Source organism: Rousettus aegyptiacus, unplaced genomic scaffold, assembly GCF_014176215.1.
Source record: "Rousettus aegyptiacus isolate mRouAeg1 unplaced genomic scaffold, mRouAeg1.p scaffold_m13_p_4, whole genome shotgun sequence".
Lineage (NCBI taxonomy): Eukaryota > Metazoa > Chordata > Mammalia > Chiroptera > Pteropodidae > Rousettus > Rousettus aegyptiacus.
In genome coordinates, this window is record NW_023416307.1 from 154,106,141 (window position 1) to 154,130,331 (window position 24,191).

General features: G+C 42.3%; 1 protein-coding gene across 3 annotated transcripts in view; it reads left to right on the forward strand.

The window, feature by feature from the left end:
• Positions 1 to 24,191, forward strand: part of KLHL18 (kelch like family member 18) — a 46,370-nt gene that overhangs the window by 6,852 nt on the left and 15,327 nt on the right. For all 3 annotated transcript variants that reach the window (XM_016141397.2, XM_036218816.1, XM_036218818.1), the window contains 2 exons: positions 22,013 to 22,143; positions 22,807 to 22,947. In XM_016141397.2, the coding sequence (XP_015996883.1) occupies positions 22,013 to 22,143; positions 22,807 to 22,947 (272 nt within the window). The remainder of the gene's footprint in view (positions 1 to 22,012; positions 22,144 to 22,806; positions 22,948 to 24,191) is intronic.

Below are 24,191 nucleotides of genomic sequence, written 5' to 3' on the forward strand. Positions count from 1 at the left end.
ACAACATGGATGAACTTACAAAACATTGTGCTGAGTGAAATAAGCCAATCACAAAAGGACGAATATTGTTAATTATTCCACTTAAATGAAGTAACTAGTCAAATTCTTACGGAAGTAAGTAGAACAGTGATTGCTCAGAGACTGGGAGGAGGAGGGAATGATGGAGGAAACTGTTCCACGCAGTTGGGCTTTCGGTTGGGAGATAAATGGTGGTGATGTTTGCACAACAATGTGAATGTGCTTAATGCCACTGAACTGTGCACTTAAAAATGGTTAAAATGGTAAGTGTTATGTATAGTCTACCGCAATTAAGAAAGAAAAGAGATAATAAGTTCAAGACAACTTGTTACCAGTTGGGCAAGTGAGATTTGTGATGGTGGAGACACTGAAAACAGAATTTGTTTTCTGTATCCAAACCTCCTGATCAGAAACATTTGATGCCAAGGGGTAATCTTTCTTGTTCATTAGCTTTTGTAGCATGCCGCCTCAGCTGTTAAGAGCCAAATTCTATTAGCTCAGCCCTGGAGCTGCATTTCGAATGGTCACATAAAAGGAATCAACTTCTAAGAGACACACATTAAGTGATGCACACGTGTCATAAGCTTATTTTCCTGTGCTGATTTGTGAAGTCTAAATGTTGTGTAGCCTTGACAGAGGTATCTTGAGGACCAGCAGATCACACTGTGCTGACATGTCTTCCAAGTAAGGGTTTGTGGGCGTAGTCCACAAATTACAAATGGCTTTCAAATCTGTATTTCTACTCCTTATTTTGTCCCTAAATACTAGATTCACATTTCCATTTGTACCCTTGAGCCTCATACTCGTTATTTCTAAAATGAAGCCTCTTTTCCTTCTAAATCATCTCTCATTCCTTTTGTGTGAGGATGGCACACTGTCTATCCAGTTACGTAGGATTGAAACTCTTGGACTTGGCTTTGGCTTGTCCTCTCTCTTTTATGTGTATTTTTGTGGCATTTATCACAATAACAATTACATAATTATTTACGGTATTGTAACTCCATGAGAGCGGGGGCTGTGACTGAATTATTTACTGAGGTGTTGACATAATTGGTGCTCAGTAAACACTGTCCCAATTCAGACCCTCTTCACTTTTCACCTAAGCCAGGATTTCTTTAACTTCAGTAGCTTGCTGAGAGAATTCTTACCCTGTAGGGAATGATCCTCGTGCAGCTAACAGATTGTCTTACTTCAGACTCAGCTCTCCTCATGTCGTTCTGCTGAGTGGCTTCCCATTTCATTCTCATTCAACAGTGTTCTCAGCAGGTAGGCCAGTGCCCTCTGTGTGTTAAGCACTGTTCTAAGTCCTGGAGACACACCAGAGAGCAGAGTAGGCAAAGCTTCTGTGAGCGTGACCTTACTTTTTTCGTGGGGGGTAGTGACAGACGATAAAAAAGTAAATCGATATAAACTGTCCAGCTGTGGTAAGTGCTATGAAGACAAAGCGGGATAAGGGGACCGAGGGCACTGTTTTTGTTACAGGGACCAGCGCCAGCCTCTCTGAGTAGATCTGAAGGAAGCGATCACTCCGTGAGGGAAGAATATTCTAGAGTCCTGAGGCATACTTGGTAATCTTGGGAAGCAGCAAGCCCCTGGTTTGACAAGAAGTGAGTGACCTAGGAGAAAAGTGGGAGGAGCTGAGGCCCGAGAGGTTCAGCATAGTCCCTTGCACTCAGCGAATACTTGTTGAAAGAGTGAATGAATAAAGCTAGACAGTAATTATTCATTTATTTATGAATGACAGGGCAGGGTGTTAGGGGTATACCCCCAAAATGTAGGATGCTTTTTTCATAGTTCATCAAAAGAGCATAGGATTTCACCTGCACCGTCCCTGCTTCTCTGGTTCAGGAGAGAGGATGCTAACAGGCAAAGCAAGAAAGATCAATTCCGGCTTGTTCTTGAACTTATAGTCTTCTGCACCACAGGGAAATCAGAGGTTAGAAAGTTGTCAGGAAGCAGGAAGTAGAGCAGAACCACTTAATCTTGGTAATTTTAAAAGGTGCTCCCACCATGTTGGGTAAAGCTTGTCTTTTTTTTTTTTCTTTCTTTCTTTTTTTTTTTTTTTTGCCCCGCATCCATAGGCTCACTGTAAGTCAACAGGACATGAAGGGAGAGCCATGGAGTGAGGGTGCAGGGGCGGCAGGTGGTGGCGGTTTTTCAGTAGGATTAAGGGGAGGACTGCTGATTTAACTGAATCTCCGATTATTCTAATCTGCTCACGGAAATCCATCCCTGCCACCTGTAAGACGTAAGCAGAGGAAGCTTAAGGATGTCCTGTTGACGCTGACTGCCACTCCTGGTTGCCTTTTCTGGGACTACCAGCTGTGTTCTTGATATTTTAGGCCCTCCAGACGTGGCCCCTTCTCTGCCTTTCTCCCCTGTTGCGCACAGTCTCCTCTTGCTGGCTGTCTTCAGAACTGATGTTCTCCAACTGTGGGGCCCTTGCTCTGGTGTTCTTTTGGCTTGGAGTACCGGCTCACGTCTGCCATCAGAATCCTACCCATGCTTCAAGGCTCCTTTTGTATTTTTTTTTTCCTCAAGGGGAGGAAAATGGCCAAACATTCCTTCTTTTGTTCTAAGACACTTCGCTTTTATGCCTGTTCAGCATTGTCTTGTGGTTTCAAGTTTACACCCCTGTCTCCCTGCCAGCCTCCACGCCATCTTTCTTTGGCCCTGCCCTGTCACAGTGAGTGGTGGTGTGATATCCTGTCTCTCTGAAGACCATCTTCTCATATCCTTCCTGGTGCCATTAATCGCTTCCATTGTACCTTCTCCCCTCATTGCTTAGAGTATTGTCGGCATACCAAGAGCATCCGTATTGCCCGGGAGCCTGTTTGAAATGCACTCTTGGGTCCCGCCTCAGACCTGCTGAACCAGAAGCTGGTGACTCTTCCATCTTGTGCACATGAAGAGTGTGGATGTGCTTGAGCATCTTTCTCTCCCTCTAGATGTTGAGCTTCCGAAGCATGTGAAACACCTATTATCCGGCATAGTCTTAAGCATGCGTCAGGTGCCCAACAGTGCTTGCTAAATTACCTTAAAGAACCCCAGGCTTTATATTTTGAGATGCTCCTTTGGTCAAGTTACTGAAGTGCATTCAGCTGTGCCTGGTGCTTTGCTAGGTGATTGAGGCACCCTGTTAGGAGTGGGAGTCATCCCCTATCTTTGGCATTTAAATTAATTATGAGACAAAGCAGAGTCTGATAAATTCTGTAACTGCATAGGTATCACCATAGGCCCAAGGAACACCAATGGAATGGCAGCGATTTCCAGTTCCAAGAATTTGTGGTGGTTCATGGAGAGGATGGTGTCTGATGATCACCTTGCGGGATGAATAGAACTTTGACAGACAGACACTGTGGGAAGAGGCATTCTAGGCCGAGCATGAGCCTGTTTAAGGGCCCAGGCATGAAAGTGCACGTTCAGGATGTTTCTTGAACAAGGAAGGCATGGAGGAGCAAAGTGGAAGATGTGATTGGCAAGGTGGGTTGGATGCAGACTAGACTTCAGGTCCCATGGTAAGGAGTCTGGGCTGGTAAGAAACATCTGCAAATCTTATGCTGTTGGCACAATTAGATGTTCAGTGGTTTCTGTGGACTCTGCCCTCCTATCTCTCTCTCTCCTCCCATTCTACTTTGCTGGACATGGGTGGGAAACAGGAGAATCTAGAAGAGGTGGGACAGGCCTGAATGTTTTAGCCTGCTCTTTATATGGGACCATAGCCTCAGGTCTTTTTATAGTGCTAAATGGTCAGCCGCTTCCTCTCTCACCCCCTTCCGGAGTTACCCAGCAGGGCCCCCCTCAGGCAGAAAGACCCAGTCTCAAGCTCCATAAATAAAAGGCTGCAAACAGTATGCTTTTGAAATGCCACCAAAGCCCCAGACTGCACCCGGTATGTTTTATTATACTGCTGTCTGTTTCCTAACCTCACGAGTTTCTGAGTACTAATTGTTTCTGCTTATGGTGGAATAGACAAGTGTCCCTCTGCGCATGTTCTGGGCTGGTGGACAGGCTATCCAGCATTCAGGATGAAGGGACACACCCCTCCCCTCATTTCCTTTACATGGCACCTTGTTAGAAATGTCCCTGAATGAGGCAGCTGTAGTGTGACTTATTGCTTCTAGGGTTGGGAATGCACTATTAACCTGGAAGTTAAGCCCCAAACTTTACCATCTTTTCCTTGAGCCTTTTACTTCGGCTAACTGAATTTTCGGGTGAGGTTGGAGAGAACACTCTTTATGCTTTAGTCAAGCGCCGGTCCCCTCCTCCCACCAGCTCCACCAGTCCTGAGTCTGAAGATCAAGGTTAAAAAGAAGAGGTGCAGCTTAACAGAAATTTGTTGTTCGTGTCTCAGATGAAGAACTGAGAGCCTCCTTTTAGATAAAATAGGCTTTAGGATTCATTAAGTGCACTTGAGAATGAGACACTGCGTTAAGTGCTAGGACACAATCCTTCTTTCTGCAGGAAAAGCGTTCAGTCTGGATGGAGGGCCATTCACTAGGGACCATATGATGCAGGCTGTATGTAATGTGTGCTAGAGGCTTGTACCGGTGCGACAGGCAGTGGGAGCTGACCGCTGCAAGTCAGGGAAGCCTCTCAGAGGAGGGCGCAGTGAATTGGATCTTCAAGAATGAAGAGTAATTCACTGGGCAGAAAAATACCCTTATTTGGATCCAAGCAGAGGGAATAGGGGGATTTAGGGAATTTGCCAGCAGCTTAGAAGAGAGGCATAGTGGGGCATAAAATTGGTTGGGGTAAATGGGAGCTAGTTTCGGATTTGGATCTGACTCGTGGGCAGTAGGGAGCCCAGTAAAATGATGACTCACATGACAGACTCAATTATATATTAAGTCGATTCATTCAGAAACTTCATTTGTTCAACAAATACTGAACGTTAATTGCTAGACTATTCCAGGAAACATATCAAGATTGCACCCTTGGTGGACCTCGTGTTTTGGTAAGATAGGTAAGTGACGTCAGGCCAGCTCCAGTTGCTCTTGTCAAGGTTACCAGTGACCTCGCCACACAGAATGACCTCCACGGTATAGAACTATTTCGTGACCACAAACACCTCCCTTGTGCTGCCCTGTATGGGCACCCCATCTGCCTCCCGCCCACGGTCTCTAATATCTGGCAACCACTAATTTGTTCTCCACCTCTCATTTCAAGAATGTGTTATAAATGGGATCATAGAGTATGTGACCTTTGGAGATTTGCTTTTTTTTTTATTCAGCATAATGCTTAAAGGTCATCCAAGTTGTTTTGTGCATCCATCGCTTTTTTCCTTTATATTTCTGAGTAGTGACCATGGTATGGATGTACCACATCTTTAACTGTTCACCCTTTGAAGGACATTTAGGTTCTGTCCAGTTTGGGGCTGTTAGGAATAAAGCTGCTATGAACCCGAATGGAGGTTTTTATTTTTTCTGGGATAAATGCCTAAAAGTAAAATTGCTGTGTTATGTGGTAAATTGATTTTTAGTCTTAGAAGAAATTGTCGAACTATTTTCCAGAGTGGCCGTACCATTTTACATTCCTACAAGCATGTGTGAGTGCAATGGTTAATTTTATGTGTCAACTTGACTAGGCTCTGGTGCCCAGGTGTTAGAGCAAACACATGTCTAGATGTTGTTGTGAAGATACTTTTAGATGTGATTAAAAATTTAAATTAGACTTTGAGTAAAGCAGATCACCTTCCATGATGCAGGTGGGCCTAGTCCAATCAGTTGAAGGCCGTAAGAGCAAAAACTGAGGTTTCCTGAAGAAGAAACAATTCTTCAAGATTACAACACAGAAACCCTGCCAAATTTCCCACCTGCTGGCCTGCCCTGCAGGTTTTAGATTCTAGACCGCACCATCAAACCTTACCTGAATATCCATCCCGCCAGCCCACCCTAGAGATTTCAGATTTACAAGCGCCCATAATTGTGTGAGCCATTTCCTTAACATCAATCTCCTCTCTGTCTTTCTGTCTCACTCTTTCTCTTCTCTCTTTCCACCCCTACACACACACACGCGCGCGCGCGCACGTCCATATTCTGTTAATTAGTTCTCTTTATCTGGAAAACCCTAATACAAGGAGTGTCCCTGTTCTTCTGCATCCTCACTAGCATTTGGTATTATCACTTTATTGTAGCCATGTTGTTAAATGGGTAATGATTTCTTGTTGTGATTTTAATTTTCATTTCCCTAACGGGTAATGTCAATCATCTTTCCATGTACTTTTAGTATATATCCTTTTTGATGAAATATCTCTTCTTGTCTTTGCCTATTTTCTCCTTGGATTGTTTTTGTTTGTTTACTATTAAGTTTTTAGAATTCTTTGTCAGGATTCATTTTTGACAAATATGTCAAAATATATTACTAAATAGTATTAAGTCCTATTATTAAATCATATTATTTGCAAATAAGAATACGACAATACAAATGTAATTTGCCAATATTTTTGTTTTTATTTTATCACTCCTCTGTGTGTGTGGCGGGAGGATTTCTACACCGGCCTACTCTGCCATTTTGATGAAAGTGGGAATTTGCCGCTTTCAGATCTGGGGAAGCCTGTTCCTACTGTACAGAAAACATACTCTTGCTGATCTCCTTTCCTCAGATTCCTGCAGAGAAAGGACAGGAGACCCATGATCTGAGCCCTTATGTGAGATCCTGCCAACTCTCTGATATAAGATTCTTTTCATTTCTTCTGTATCATTTAATTTTTTTAATAAAGGCTTTCTTAATATCAGTATAAAGCCTCCCCATTTTATAGCAGATAAAGTTGAGGCCCAGAGAAACTGGACTTTTAATTTACAAATAAAACATTTATATTGCAAGTTTGCAAATATTTTTCACAGTCTGCCTTTTAATTCTTTTAACAGGGTCTTTCACAGAGCAAAAGTTTTAAATTGTGATTTAGTAAATTTATCAATTTTTTCTTTATAGATTATGTGTACTTTTGGTCTCATCGCTCTTCACCAAGTCCTAGGTCCTGAAGGGTTTCTTTGTTTTCTTCTAAAAGTTCCATATTTGAAAGTTTTACGTTTAAAAAATCTATGACTCATTTTGAGTTAATTTTTGTGTACGTGGAAGTTTTTTGTTTTAATCTACAGATGGATATCCAGTTGCTCCAGCCCTTGTTGCTGAAAAGACTGTCTTTCCTCCATTCGAGGTACAAATGCTGTCGAGCCTTTGTCAAAGACCAGTTGGCTGCACTTGCGAGGCGCTGCCTCCGGTGTCTGTTGGTCAGTACCCGGTGCCTGCATCGGTGCCGTGCCGTGGAGCTTACTCTAGCTGTGTGATAAATCTCGAAATGGGGCTAGCGATGCCTCCTACTTCATTCTTCTTTTATTTTACTTTTTTTTAAAAACCCTTTTAAGCATACAAGTCAGCGGCATTAAATGCATCAACAGTGTTATGTAACTATCATCACTGCCTATTAACAAAACTTTTTCTGAGCCCTATAACCATTAAGCAGTAATTTCTTGTTGTCCTGCCTGGCCCCTGGTTGCCTCTATTTTATTTTCTGTCCCTGTGATTTTGCCAATTCTAGACCCCTCATATAAAGGGAATCATAATACTTTATTTTTTTGAGTAGTTTTTGGTTCTCAGCGAATTGAGCAGAAGATACAAAGATTTCTCATATACCCTTTACCCCGACAGCACACACAGCATCCCTTACTATCAACATCCCACACCAGAGTGGTACATTTGTTAAAATTATTGAACATATACCGACACATTATTATCACCTAAAGTTCATAGTTTCCATTTGGGCTCATTCCTGGTGTTATATGATTTTTCAGAAATGTAGAATGATATATATCCATTATTATATCATACAGAGTAGCTCCACTGCTCCAAAAATTATCTGTGCTCTACCTGTCCATCCCTCCCTCCCCCTTAATCCCTGGCTACCACTGATCCATTTTCGTTGTTTCCATAGTTTTGTATTTTCCAGATTGTCATATAGTTGGAATCAAACACTATGCAGCCTTTTCAGATTGACTTCTTCTTCCACTTAGTAATATGCATTTAATGAGTTTGATAACTCATCTTTTTTTAGTACTGAATAATATTTCATTGTCTGGATCCACCATAGCTTATTTATCCAGTCACTTGCTGAAGGACATCTTGGTCACCTCCAAGTTTTGCCAATTTTGAATAAAGCTGCTATAGACATTCATGTGCGGGTTTTTGTGTGGACATAGGTTTTTAACTCATTTGGGAAAATCTCAAGGAGCATGATTGCTAGATGGTTTCTTGTTTTAAATTGCATTTCTCTGATGATATATGACATGGAGCATTTTTTCTTATATGCTTATTTGCTATTTGTATATCTTCTTTGCTGATGTGTTTTTTAAAGTCTTTTGTTTATGACTAAGTTGGTTTATAGTTTTCTTATTGTTGGGTTTTAAGAGTTCTTTATATATTTTAAATAAAAATCCTTTATTAGCTATGCCTTCTGCAAATACTTTCTCCCAGTCTCTGGTTTATTTTCTCATTCTCTTGATTTCCTTCCTTTTTAAAGCTGAGTAATATTTCATTGTATGAATATACCACATTTTGTTTATCCATTCATCTATTGATGGGCACCTGGGTTGTTTCCAGCTTTTGGCTATTGTAAATAATGCTGCTGTGAACATGGGTGTGCAAATCTCTCTCCAAGACTGCTTTCATTTCTTTTGTATATATATACTGGGAGTGGAATTGCTATGTCATATTGTTATTTTATGTTTAACTTTTTGAGTAACTGCCAAACTTTTTCCAGAGTGGCCCGTGGCATTTTACATTACCACCAGTAGTGCATAAGCATTTCAATTTCTTCACATCTTCGCCCACACTTGTTACATTTAGTTTTCTTTTCTTTCTTTTTTTATTTTTTTTAAATAGTTACCCTTGTGAGTGTGAAGTGGTTTCTTACTGTAGTTTTTACTTGCATTTCCCTGATGACTAGTGGTATTAAACATCTTCTTCGGTGCTTATTGACCACCTACTTGCACTTTACTCTTGTTTAAAATTGTTTTAGCTTTTAATTCCTTTGTCTTTTCATATAAATTTTTGAATAATCTATGTCTATATCTATAAAAATAACCTTGCTGGGGATTTTGATTAGAATTGAGTCACATCTGCACATCAGTTTGGGGAATATTGACATCTTTACTGTGTTGAGTATTTTAATCCTTGAAGTCAGTATGTTTCTCCATTTATTTAGATCTTCTTTGATTTTTTTAATCAGCACTTTGTAGCTTACAAGTCCTATACATCAGTTTGTTAGATTTATGCCTAAGTATTTAATTTTTTGAGCGATTATATATATATATATATGTAAATTTTGGTTTCCACATGTTAATTACTAGTACGTGGAAATACAATTGATTTTTGTATGTTGATCTTGTGTCTTGTCACCCTGCTTCCTGTGACCCTAATGAATAAACTCACTTATTAGTTCTATGTGGGTTGTTTTGTTTGTTTTTTTGGTAGATTACTTTGGATTTTCTATATAAACTGTCATGTCATTGGCAAACAAAGATAGTTTTATTTATTCGCCAATCTGTATTCCTTTTATTTCATTTTGTTGCCTTAACAGCACTGGCTAGAACTTTCAGGATCATGTTCAGTATCAGTGGTGGGAGTGGACTGCCTTTTTCTGCATCTTGTGGAAGAGCATTCAGTCTTTTACCAACAAGTATAATGTTAGCTAGAGATTTTTTCGTAGATGTTCTTTATCAAGTTGAGGAAATTCCCCTATGTTCCTAGTGTTTCGAGAGTATTTAGCATGAATCAGTGTTGAATTTTGTCAAAGGCTTTTTCTACATTAATTGAGAGGATTGTGTGACTTCTTTTTTCTTTATTTAGCCTGTTTATATGATAGATTACATTGATTGCTTTTTGAAATATTGAACCTGCTTTGGATCCCAGGAATAAATCCTATTTGGTTACGGTGTATAATTCTTTGTATACGTTGTCGAATTCTATTTGGTAGTATTTTGTTCGGGATCTCTGCATCTGTGTTCATGAGGAGTATTGGTCTATAGTTTTATTTACACTGGCTTTGTCTAGTTTTGGTATTAGGCTAATACTGGCTTCATAACACGAATTACGAGTTGTCCCCTCCTCTTCTGTTTTCTGAAAGAGATCGTTTAAAATTGACACTAATTTTTTTCAATATTCGGTTGAATTTCTAATGAAACCATTTGAGCCTGGAGATCTCCTTTTGGGGAGTTTTTAAATTACAAACTCAATTTCCTTATTAGTTACAGGGATATTAACATAATCTGTTGTGAGAAGAGGAAGGTGGAGCTGTGGGCAAGGAGCAGCATTTCTTCAGAATCTTCTTCCCAGACTTACAGAGGAGGGCCTGAGTGGCCCTTGTTCCCATCTTTCTGACCTCAGGCAGGTCACGTACCTGTTACGAAGGGGATTCAGATGGCAGGTTTGGTTATCCCTAACCAAAGTTATGAAAACTTCCAAGAAAGTAAACTGCTAGGAATCTTAACAAATGGTCATCCATGCAGAAGATACCTTTGACCATTTCCGTGTGCCCTACAGCGTTCCCAGTCAGTAAAGCTGTCTGCATATGCCTTTAATACCTATAAGTGGGTGCCATCACCACAGTGTGTTTACAGATGGGGTCCTTTAAGACCTGCCTGGTGAGCAGAATGGGAGCTTGAGGCACCTCAAGGGCCCACTCAGAACTGAAGCCACTTCTAGTTACAGCCCATCTCCTGAGGCCGGGAAGGAGTGTTCCCTTTCCGGCATCCCCCCAGGGCTTTCTCTGGACTGCAGTGCTCCGAACTCTGGCTCCTCATGGCAGAACTGCCCTCACTCAGCAAGACCAGTCACGTATAGGCTCATGTAATCAAAATGGAGAAAAGACGGGGTCGATGATGGCCCTGGGGGACTGAAATGCTGCCAGGACTCTCGCTCCTGGTCCAGCATGCTCCTCTCATGGAGTTGGTTCATCTCACATGGAGCATGATAGAGCATCTCATGGCTCCTTGCTACCCCGGAGGGGTTGCTCCTCTTCTTCCTTTTTCCTGTGAAGAGTCCTGAGGGTGTAATTGGTAGGGCCGAGGTCATATGTTCTACAGTGTGGTTGGAATGAAGATACGAGAAGCTCCCAGAAGATCAGGAGCACCGGACAGAGCTGACATGAGATGGAATCGTAGATAGTCATATGCTTTCAGAAGGTTTTTAGTGACATGTGTTGAAGCCACAGGTGTTTTCTTTTAACCTTCAGGTATCCCAAAATAGTTTAATAGATCATCATCATCATAATATTATAGATAATTGATAATATATTATTATAACATTTACATATAGTTAATGGCTAAATCTATGTCAGCTATATAGAAATATATAGTTAATAATAGGTAGATAGTAATAGATTATTATTGTAACAGCCTTCAAGTGTTATGGTTATTTAAAGATTTACTGTTATCTATTTACATATTTAAGAAAAATTTGAAGGAGATGAGTAGAAAATCACAGTGCCTCCTGCTCAGTCTCCAATATTTTTTTTCCTAAATTTAAACCATGAGAACCTGCAGTTCATTTTGACAACAGCCTTTAGTGAAACTGCTGTCTTTTCCACGGGGTTAATTTGTTTCATAGGGATTTATTGATTTTCTGGGCTGCTATTGAGGTTAGAGTTGGTATTTTGATTTCAGTGAATATTTACTGAGCTATTAACGACCCTTAAGGAGTTTGAAGTCCACTGGAGTAGGTGAAAACAGAGAAGTACAGTGCTTGAGCCTGAGGCATCACGCCGGCATGGACTAGCCTTACTCATCTGACATATGAATAAGATTTTGGTCAGGGGCGGCGAGCTGGGCTGAGCTGGCCTTGTGCTGGGTGGTTGCTGAGTAAGGTGGAGGATTGGTTGATACCTGAGGTAGGAAGGCAGGTACTTCAAGAAGTCTCCCTGTAGCCCACCTCCTGCATTTCTAATGGATGCGGCTGCATTATTTATGGAGGCTAATTAGCATTTAAACTTTATGGGCAGGAAGGGAGAATGGAGAAAGATAATAATTGTTTAACTATGGTCAAGAAACTAAAGTTTTAGAAAAAAAGGCACATTGGCAGTGGCAGGCCCATACAGGCCATTAGTGGCTCCCGTGTGAATGCCTCTATTTCAGGCTTTAGCTCATTTTTTTTCAAAAGGAGCAAGCATTTTGTAAAAGACACTGTTTATCTCAGTGTTGAATTTCTCAAAGTGTGGATGGTTCATACTAGTTCAGCAAAGGGAGTCGATGAATACCAGCAGAAACTCGAGTGTAATGTGGGCTGGGATGTGGGGGAGTCTTAAATAAGTGATCAGCATCTTCTCCTTTCTAGAAGATTCCATATTTGTTCCCTGTGACTCTAGAGCAGAGATCAGCAAATTTTTTTTATCAAGGGGCAGATAGTAAATATTTTTGGTTTTGTGGGCTAATTGTCACTGTTACACTACTCAATTTTGCCATTATATGGGCATGTCTGTGTTCAATAAAACTTTTTATGTGGACATCGTATTTAGATTTCATATAATTTTCCATGCCATGAAAAGTAGTCTTCTTTGAATTTCTTTTTCAGCGATATAAAAATGTAAAAACTGCACTTAGCTCATGGCTGCACAAAAACAAGAGGCAGGCCAGATTGTGGCCCATAGGCCATAGTTTGCTGACCCCTTCCTCTAAAGGTCTTAAAAATAACTTCTATAAAGTTCTAAATTCGAGGACATTTATGTATTTATTTAACAAGCAGTTATCCAATTAAAAGCACTTCATATGTGCCATGCACTGTTTTAAATACCTTATAGATGCAAATGTGTAAATTGAAGCCCAGAAAGGTTAACTAGCCAGTCCAGGGTCACACAGCTAATAAATAGTAGATCCTAGGTTTGAGCCCAAGTAATTTAGGTCCAGAGTACCTGTTCTAATCTAGCATGATATGCTGTGTCTCTTAAAAAATTTATAATTATTGGCTTGCTAGCCAAAGAAATTTTAGAGATTAATCCATGCCTACTACAGTGTCATTTTGTAGACTCATTCTCACACACCAGCTTTATACCCTTTGTGATTCAAATTTGTGCCTCAGTGAAATTATGGATTGCTACTTAAGTGCTTTCAGCATCTCTTGTGACTGCCTAAAAGCTTAGTCTTAAACCCCACTGATCCCAAGGGTAATCCGTCTGCACAGGCGGGGCACTTAACTGTCACTTACTATTTTATTGATGTTCACTATGAGCTCCTCGAAGGTAGGAGCAATAGTATCAGAATGTTTCCCATCAAGAAGAAATCTGTTCTGGGCACATCTTTTGCTTCCTTTGGGAACACCTGTCTGAGATTGCTCCCAGCTCAGATTTTGCCCTGCTGCCTTTCCTGCTTGAATAAGCAGCTGGTTGTCGAGCCCCACCTGCCTGTGACAGGGAGTAGGATTTGTGGTGTCATGCTACACTATCCCTGCTGATCTAGAGATACCTCCAGGGCAGGGCTGGGAATGGAAAGTTTCCCAGGCTTTCCAAGGAAGAATATGGGAAGGTGTGGGTACATGGGTGTGTTAAAACAAGTTGGAACTTAGGTAGATGTGGCGGTGCTCAAGGCTTCTGGTTCCTTTTGCTTAGTTATAGTCTTATTCTCTGCTAAACAGGAGGGACGTCAGAGCACATCAGGTGAGGGGTTCGCGGTCCACGGGGATTCTGCAGTTACTGCAAGGGGCCCTCATCCACGTGCACCTCTCTGTAGGCCAAGTAATGGTAACTGTGAAATGTGTATCCAGTTACTTTTCAGGTGTATGTGGATGTCATCAAGGTCAAAAAGAAAGCTCAACTGAATCCATGTAAGGCCACTGCTGTTAACACAACTAACTAGCTGTTGAGAAATCCCACCCAGTTAAAGCCCCTTGTTTACTGGTGAAGAAACTGAGGCTCAGTGAAGGGGAAGAGATTTGCCTGGGTCGTCAGCTGGCCTGGCAGCTGGCACGGTTTGTGTGTACCATGTGACTAGTCCTCGCCGTCCCCCCCGGGGTGCGCACAGATGAAGAGATTGGCGAGTATTTTGACCTTTAATGCTGCGCTGTACTTTCTAATATTGTCTAATGGAGTGCTTGCAATAATGTTTACCAGTATTTATAGTGCTTCTCTTGAGAATCTCAGTATTTTTTTACTGTCTTCCGTTCCATGCCCCATAAGTGAAGTCTTGAATTCCAGCCTGGAAGCCTGAAGCATAGTAAAATTGGGCAGCTTGCCTATATCTATTGTAGAGCTGGCCCTAAAATTCATAGCTTTCATCTCTTGACCAAGGTTCTGTTAATCAGACTGAACTTGTGAAGATGTCAGTGTTTTATGGCTGTGGCTCTCAGCTGAGTGTAACAGAAACTTTTGTTAAATCTCCAGTAAGTGCCTGACACTGCTGGGTGTTTCATATGTATTCTGTATCACCTAATTGAATGGGGCCAGCGTTGCCATTCTGAAGCCCCTCTCAGAAACAGCTGAATAGCTCCAGCTCGCTCCAAGCCCATCCATGCAGTCATTCGTTATTCATCTCTTCACCATCAGGGCGCACCTCTGTCAGGTTTGCGAATGTGCCTTCGAGGCATATCCCGTAGGGGCCAAGCTGGAACAAATCACAGATTCATCCCTCCAAACAAGACCCGTGACTGGCGGCCGCATCACTTTGTCCCATGGAAACTTCAGGAATTCGAGTGCCGCAAGTGACTTGGTCAGGTGACATTCATGTCAACCATCCTCGTACATCGTGAGAACGCGGGTGGACAGGAACCTCGTTTTATAAGCTGGGCAGGCCCGGCGGCAGTGTGCGCCACCACTGCTCCTGCACTCCCGACCTCCAGACAGCCCCCTGCTTCTCTTAGTTCCCTTCCTTTTGTACTTTCCTTCTCTGTCTCCTTTGAGATGCGTCCTCTACTGGGTGCCATTTAAACCTTGAACTTCCTCAGGGCTGTCTTACGCCCTCATCACACTCTGAGCTCTCCCTTACTGATGTCTTTTTTGTCTTTGCACCAGTGACTTCCAAAAGTGTCGGTTGAGCCTAGACTCATCGCTGTGCTCCAGACTTATTCGTCCGCTTCCTTCATAGTACCTCCGCTTGGATGTCTCCCAAGCCGTCGGTGTCAGCTTGTCTAAAACTTGACTCTTTCTTCTGCCTGCACAGAGTGGCCTGGTCAACTCGGAGATCCTCGCTTTGTCCTATTATTCCCTGGTTTCCTGACACTCTCAAAGTCAAATGCGGAAGTTCGGAGCACCCTGTCTCCTTTTCCAGCTTCATTCACATTACTTTCCTTTTCATATCTGTATCCGAATCACGGAAGCCACTTTGATTTTTAACACTTACCAAAAGAACAGTTTGTTCATGATTTTAAAAACCAAGTACAGTGGGGTTGCAACATATGTGCATTGAAGTTATCCGTTGACTTTGAGAACCTAATCTTCCTCCCCTTAAAGTAACTCCATTAGCTCTTAATTTACCAAACAAAACTGTTAACACGTGTTAAAGTTGCTGGAGCTTAATAATAAAAGCAGCATCATAGACGGAGCCTCCGCCCAGGAGGTTCTGTATCCACTCTTTGTAGAAGCCCAGCGGCATGAGTGCTGAGTCTGTGCTGCAGTTTTAGTGGAAGTGGTTTGGGCTTTCCAGTTTGAATTGATTTTTTTTTTTTTTAGAAGCAAATTTGGAGATGTAGTATGCACCTAGGAAATCCTGCGATTGCCCCTAATTTGTTTGGTAGATGCTCGTCACTCACTGCAAGTCATCCCACAGCGGTTAAGTGGCCGGTGCTGGTACACGTGCTCATAAGTGGTAGTGTGAGCATGGTGCTCGGAGTTCGTTGTGTGCCCAGAGACCTAACACCCCGATCCAGCCAAGGCAGCTTCCACGTGTGCTCATGAGTGTAGCTTTTTCAGTCCAGAGCGTTTCATTACAACATAGATTCATTTCTGTCCCTCGGTCCTATCCTGCACTTTGAACCTGGCTCTTCCAAATACTTTACATTTACTATTTGATTCCATTTCATCGATAATACTTCATGATTATAGTAGGTATTGTTTCAGAAGTAGGTAGAGCAAAATGTGATTAAAGGTAGGCATGTGTGCCAAATAGCCTAAACTTTTATGACCAACCAATTACATGTTGCTTATTGCATTTTTTTTTCTAAATTCTGTTGCGCCAGTTCACGTTTCTTTGCCACCTAAGGCGTGGGGAAGAGGGGAGATTTGAGGCAGCAGCATGTAGTCACGAATCAGCGGAGAAAGTGGCCCTTGTGTTGGCCTCTGTAATTCAAGATGTTAAAATAGGGAACACACTTGTCCTCCTATATAAGCCATAGCTTACAATATTAGATTTACCAGTAATAAATGAATATTTTGATTTTCCATTTGCTTTGCACCTTTTTTTAGAATGAGCTTTTTATTTTGAGATAATTGTAGATTCCCGTGCAGTTATAAGAAATCAGAGGTACTGTGTATCCTTTCCCATTTTCCCCCAGTGGTGATCTCTTGCAGTGCTATATAAAGTATGAGGTCATAACTGGGATGTTGACATTGATATAGTCCACCACTCGTACTCAGATTTCCCATTTTACTTTTATTCTCTTGTGTGTATTTGAATACTCGCTATAATTTTGTCATGTGTGTAGGTTTTTAATTTTTATTTTTAAAAATGTTTCAGTTGGCTGAGCATTTGACCCAGAGGAAGTATGTTATTTACTGAGTTCTTCACTGGTAAACAACTCAAGCATAATCTCTTCTCTTCCACATAATAGCTACTTAACTTTTGGGCAAGTTGCTCAACTTCTAAATCTTGGTTTCTTCATCTATAAAATAGAATTTATAGTAGCTACTTAATGCAGAGGGTTGCTATGAGGTCATTTTTAAAACTAAGATTACAAATGAGAGTATTTGGCTTTTTTTTTTTTTTTAAGATGTTCACAAAAGTATAGTATCCCTGGACTGCAGAATTAGAAAGTCCCTTAATAGTTTTAGAACCATTGAAGAACCAGACATTCTTAGGTGATAGGCTCTTATTCTTTATGATGAACTAAAATCTGCTTCCCCGTAACTTATCTAGATCTGCCCTGATTCGTGGGATAGCCCTTCTAGGATTTGAGGACGACCGTTGTGCCGTCCCCCCAAATTATTTTTCAGACTAACTGTCCTTTAGCTATTCCTCATAAGATATAGAGCTTCCAGATCCTTTCCCATCTTGGTCTCCCTCTTGTAAAGACAAATTTATTTTTCCCCTTAACCGAACACAGAATTTAAATGCAATCTGACTAGCATATCCCAAGATAGGCCTGTCTTCTTTTTAGCTGAGCTTTTTTGGGAAACCAGGTCACCCAGTTCATGCACATACCGCTTGTTCTTGTGTCTTCTTTTTACTTCAAGATGAAAGTAAATGCATAGAAGTTTAACAGCAAATCGAACACGCATTTTAACCTTTATTTCCTCCTATAATCCCATTAAAATGATAGTAAGTGGGAGAAGAGATCTCAACAAATGAGAGATAATGGAATAGTGAAGATTAAAAGCATGTGTGATCAACTCAGTGAGCTAGAGGAACCGAAAGTACCTGCTAGGGGAAGAGACTAAGAAGAAAGGGGATTTGTAATGCAGAGCCCTGGAATAGCTCCAGAACTGCAGAAACCAAATACTGAGAACAGGAAGATTAGTTGAAAGTCTTTGTGAAAACCAGCCAGATGCCTACAGTCCCTCCCCTATTCTCCGGAGACAGGAGTTTCAGTCTTCAATATTGGACCAGAGGCATACCAAGCATAGAAGAAGGAATGAAATACGGAGCAAAACTGAAAATAAGGGCTTTAAGACCAAGTTCTAAATATTGAGTGGCAAGATCATTCTCTTCTCTTTCCCACTTTCCAGCTTTTCTGCAGGCAGGCACTCTCTTGTGAGAGATGGGAAGGTCTTTCTGATAAAATTAGCCCCCAAGAAAAAGTTCTAAAGATACTACTTCTGAGAGTCCTCAGTAAAATGGCAGATTCTTGCTTGATTACCCTTACACCAGTTCCACAAGCTGACAAGCCTAGCCCCCAAATAGAACTTTCAAATAGCTTCTAAAAGTATAAGCAGATAGCAAGCATCACGAGACGTTTAATGATAAGCCTCTAACATAAAAGACAGAGACCAAAACAAATAGAAGAGAAAAAACTCAGAGAAAACAGTTAAGCATGGAGGAGGAAGAGAAGAAAATTTAACTATTCATATCTTGAGAAAGAGTAGAGAAAATATTGCATTCATGAAAGAGGAACAAGATTCTTTCAAAATAGAAAAAGGAACCTTTAGCAAACAAGAAAGACCTCTTGGAAATTAAAAATATGATAGCCAGTGTAAAAAGCTACAGCACAGAAATATTGGAAGATAAAGTTGAAATAGATTCCTGGAAGATAAACCAAATTAAAGATATGGAAAATAGGAGAGAACTGATTAAAAAATGTAGAGTATCATTCCAAGAGGGCCAACACCTGACTAATGGAAATTTAGAGACAAAATAGACAATATAGAGGAGGAAATTATCAAAGAAGTGTATGAAAAGATATTTCCAGGACTGAAATAATGTCTATAGAATGATACAGTAAAGAAAACGAACACCAGGGTAAAAACCTTGTGAGATTTCAGAACTCTGAAAATAAAGAGAAAGTCTTAAAACCTTCTAGAAAGAATAGTCACATATTTAGGGTTACTATTCAAAATGGCATTAGATTTCTAAGAGCAACAAGCTGTAAGATATTAGACCCTCAAAATTCTGACAGAAAAAAAATATTCCCCCAAAACTTAGAATTTTATAGCCAGCTAACCTATCACCCAAGTTTAAAGATAATCAAGACATTTTCAGACATAGTGTTTTTATGCTCTGTAATATCGTGATATAAGAAGAAATATCTGTTTCTTCTTTGTTCCTGGTTACTTGGCACAGAGCTCCTAAAACTCTTGTAATTTCCTGAGTAGTAGGGGTAAAAAGAGCATCTTTTGTTATAATTTTTGGTCTTCGTTCCTAGTTCATGACACAAGAGCTTCTTAAAACCCTTGGAATTTTCTGAGTAATAGTGAGAGGAACAATCAACCAAGCTATCTAGGTGCCCAGAGGTAACTCTGGGCACCTAGATAGCTTCAGGATGGGGGTTGGTTGCCAGAGGAACCAACCATTTGAGTAGAGGTTGGCACTTTCAGCCCCACCCCTTGACCTCAGGGAAGCTAAAATCACCAATGACCGATGATTTGATCAGTCATGCTTTCGTAATAGAACCTCCATAAACTTCCTAAACAGTGGAGTTTGGAGACTTTCCAAGTCAATGAACATATCTACGTGCAAGGAGGGTGGCACACTCCAATTTCATGGTGACAGAAGCTCCTATTCTTGGGACCCTTCCAGACCTTGCCCTATGTACCTCTTCATCTGGCTCTTCTTTTGTATCTTATATAAGATACAAAAGAATAAGTAAACTCTGTTCCCTGAGTTCTGTGAACCAGTAAGAGTAAGTAAACTCTGTTCCCTGAGTTCTGTGAACCATTCTAGCAAATGATGAGAGCTGAGGCGGGGATTGTGGGGGAACCGTCCCCTTCACCACCAATTCTAGCCCATCGATCAGAGATATGAGTGGCCCAGACTTGCACTTGTACCTGAAGCAGGGCCAGTTTGTGAGACTGAGCCTTTAATTTAACCTATGGTGTCTACTCAAACAACCTAGTCAGTGCCAGATTTAAATTGTAGGACACCTTTGGTGTGGACAGTTGGAGAATTAGTTTGTGTGAGGGAAAAAAAAAAAAACCCACATATATGGTTTCAGAAGTGCTGTGAGTAAAAACATTTTACAGTGGACCCTTTCTTAGGAAGCTGTGCTAGAAGACACTGTCCGCCAGGACAAAGGAATAAATAAGGAAGAAGACTAAATGGGATCCAGGAAACAGGGGTTCCAGTGTAAGTGATGAAAGGAATTCCCAGAAGGACAGAGTTTCCCGTAGGGATGTCTGAAGAACAAACTGACAGGTACCTGATTGAACATATTAAAAGGAGTTTTACCCTTTTTTTTTTATTATCTCCAGGGAAAATAAAAATTATACAAAAAATGAAACGTAATCATAGTATAATCATGGCTTGTCTATAAATAATATTCATGTAGTCCTCCTAATAATATAACTATTAATTTAACCAGAATTTGACAATAATTATATTGAAAGATAGAATAAGTGGAGTAGATTGTAAAGAAAGTGTCAGAACCAAATCTTAACTTTCTGTCAAAAGAATTAAATAGGTAGTGTAATAGCTACCTTTTGCTGAATAACAAATCACCCCAAAACTTAGTGACTTAAAATAACATTTTTTTCTTATCTCAGTTTCTGTGGGGCAGGAATTCAGAAGCAGCTTAGAGACCTCTCGTAGGGTATAGTCCAGGCGCAGACTGGGGCTCCCTCAGGTCGCCACAGGCGGAGGTCTCAGCCCCTCCTCAGGTACCTCTTTTCGCGATGAGCAGTTACCTGGCTTTCCTGGGAGCAAGGGACTGGGAGAGACTGTGAGAGGATATTGACAGTAAGTGCCTTTTATGACGTAGCCTTGAACGTGACATACCATCATCACTGCTATATTCTGTCAGGCACAGACCAACCCTGAGACATTGTGGGAGGGGACTGCACAAGGGTGTGACTGTCAGGAGACAGAGGTTGTTGGGGGCTATTTGGAGTGACAACCGTAAGTAATAACTAAAAGTGAAAAATCGAGAAGTAATATTATAGGCACATTACTTAGGTAGAAATAAATACTGGAATAGTTGCCCCTGGGAGCAGGAAATGGCGAAGCAAAAACTGCTGATTTTCATCATAAAGCCTTATGGAACTTTAAGAAATATTTGTATGTATTACTGTGATTTTTTTACATTATGAAACCCCCACCCCCCAAAGCACACAGCCATTTAATGTCCCCAACCCCAGTAGTAGAGGAACACCTGGAATTATATGAGGAACTCAGAGAATCTGAATCTGATAAGGATCTTTTGGTATTTGGAAGATTGTGCGTGTGATCACAGGTAATAAACTGTCACTGAAAAAAGAGAGCATAGTGACAGAGCCTGAGCTAGAATCCTTGCATAAATGTGACGCGAACGGATGAGCATCAGTTAGTGAGATGCTCTTGCACCTCACTAATGTGGATCTCAGGCAAAGGAAAGGCAGGACTGTTTTGCTCTTTGTGAAGAGTAGGAAGCTCTTTGGTGGAGATGCTTATGCAGCTTGGAGCTATAAATGGCAACGCTTAGAAAGGGAATATCCTTTTGGCAGATGGTTGGAAATCACTTTATCGATCTGGCCAGGCTAAGGATGCGTCAGTCACTGAGGGTTCAACACTAATTGAAGAGTTTGTCTCGTCACTGTGAGGACCATGGGCCTGAGCCCTGTGGGCCACGCAGAGCACCCGCCAGTCCACATCAGCCGCCTCCAGCTGGCCGCTACCAGGGTCATTTTCCCAAGAGGAACTCTGGGTTCCTTGTGGCCTACCACAGCCTGGTTGCTACCCAAGGACCCCCAACATTTGTGCCCATGACACCTGCTCTGTCCTGATCCCTGCAGGTGCCTCCTAATCAAGTTTGGTCTTGCTTCTCCTCATCTTTTCCTATCACTATCCTTTCTGAGGAACCTACCGCAGGACCTCCAGGGTTCTTGGCCAGTTTTTCTACTTCCTCTGCCTTCTAATAAAACTGGGATCAGGATAAAGTGTTAGAGAAACCAGGTCTTTGAGTTGATGTGGGAGTTGGGAGGGGTGCAGCGAAGCCCACATATAAGTAAAAACTACCGCTCGAGGCTTTCAGGCTTACATTTTTTAACCATTTTAATACCTCATGAAAATGTCGTTTACATTCTTTGTGGGTCTCCATGCTAAGCCTTGGCTGTCATGTAGTGGGATGCTCCGGTACCATCCCCATGGACAGAGGGTTAAGCTGTGGAAGGGGCAGGTTGGGGTTTGTATTTGCATCCCTCAGTATCTATCTTTGTTTTTACTTTTGCCCACAGATTGGGGACCACAAATTCAGTGCTCACCGGATCGTCTTAGCAGCCTCTATCCCGTACTTCCACGCTATGTTTACAAATGACATGATGGAGTGCAAGCAGGACGAGATAGTGATGCAAGGAATGGACCCAAGGTACCCAGCCCCTCCACTCGGTGTCACGGGCTGCTCCCAGGGGCAGCTTCAGCCTTGTGCCTGGTGCCATTTGGGGGCCCTCAGCAGGATACAGTATTTGTATCTGCAATATTCCACACACATAGCAGGTGATTAGTAAACAAATTAGAGCCTCAGCTGGTGGCCTGAGACAATTAAAATGAGAGTTTTGATGTATTTTTATTCTACTAGAGCACACATATGATAGTATATTGACATGCTATACTATATATACTATACAGCAGCCACTAAAAATGATAAACGTGAAGGCAGTGAAACAACACGGGAAATGGCCTCATAAGTGTCATATGATTATATCCATACAAATTACACGCATAGGCCAGTAAGGACTGAAAACGAACCTAGAAAAATGACCATCGTTGACTCATTCAGTAGTGAGATTGTGGGTAATTGATTTCTCTTTGGAATTTTCTGTTATAAAATTCTTTGGGCAGTAAAGACAAGAAGTAGAATGAGTCTGAATATGGTGAAGTAATTATTCCATTCCCATAGCTTCTCAAAGGGCCTGGGCTAACTGGGTTTCCGAGCGGGGCCCATCCATTCCCCAGGGAGTGACATCAGCTCACTGGCAGCCTGAGTCTCCTGTGGCCTGTCTCTGAAGAGCATCCTTCCTCTTTCCTCTAGCGCCCTGGAAGCTCTGATCAACTTTGCCTACAATGGCCACCTTGCCATTGACCAGCAGAATGTGCAGTCGCTGCTGATGGGGGCGAGCTTCCTGCAGCTGCAGAGCATCAAGGACGCCTGCTGCACGTTCCTCCGAGAACGGTGAGGTGATTGGGTGGGCCTGGCCTGGGGCGGAGAGCATGGCCGTTTACTTCTGGAATCCCTGCCCGTTTACTGAGTCTTTGGGGCACATAGTTTTATGAAGAGAGTGAGCTGGGAAGGTTACTCTGCAGAAATGTCCTTTCTTGAAATCCGTATGAAGCAGTAAGTACCCAGTTCTTTGGGTTGAACCTTTGAAAAACATGATTTAAGAAGCCCCGCCTGCACTCTCCCTTGGCCTGACTCGTTCCTCTTCATCTGGTCCTCTCTCTCCAGTCTGACCAGCTGCTGATTCAGCTGACTGTCCTCATCACTGGTTTATTCAATGCTCCTTGACCGTTCCACGGACATCTCCATCTTCGTTTAGCTCCTTCCTCCTCCTTCAGTTTCTTGATCTTTGTTTTCCTTCAGCTCTTTGAGAATCCCCCCAAATTTTACCTCCTGGAATCCTCTGTCCCCCTGTCCCCTGGGAGCAATCATTGTATGCTCTTTTAGGGTGAGGACCATGGATTATACCCCTGCCTTTGTCCAGCACTTGGCAGTGACCTTTTCATGACTGAGCAGATGAGCCTCTTCTCCCCCTCAAGAGGCAAAGCTCTTGGTCTAGTCAGAAAGTAAAAGCCGCCTCTTAACCACTAGAGGTGTGTGGGGGTGAGGGTTAGTGCCGGGCCGCACACAGGCAGGGAGAAACCAGAGCAGCGAGCGCCTTATGTGTGTGCTGTTCTCCAAGGCCTGGCCGCCACCCGAGCACTCTGATCACCATGTCCCTGGCCTGAAGGCCAGCATCCTTCCCACTGCAGATCTGCCTTGCGAACCTTATCCCCTCTTAGAGCTGACCCCTCCCTCTCCCCTTCCCTCTCCACCAACCCAGTTCGCTCAGCAGTTCTGTGAACCTCACCTGCGGTCCACATCCTGCCCGTATGATGCTCGTGGATGTCACTGAGCACTGCTGGGTGTGCAGGCAGGCAGTCCCGTAAACCATGGTCATGACACCTCACATGCAGGGGACACTCTGCTGGGTGTGGGTGAGTGGTTTCATCGGGAAGTAGGCGGTACTGTTCCAGGTTTTGCAAGCGGAGGCCAGGTGGTGAGAGCCCAGAGCCTGGTGTGACCCTGCCATGGACGCCTTCTGGGGCAGGCTGCAGGGCTGCGGCGGGGGGGGTGGGGGGGTGGGGGGCACACCACTGTCTTTCCTGCTCGTTTCTGAGCTTCTGAAGGACACCGACTGGACCTGGTTCATCTCTGTG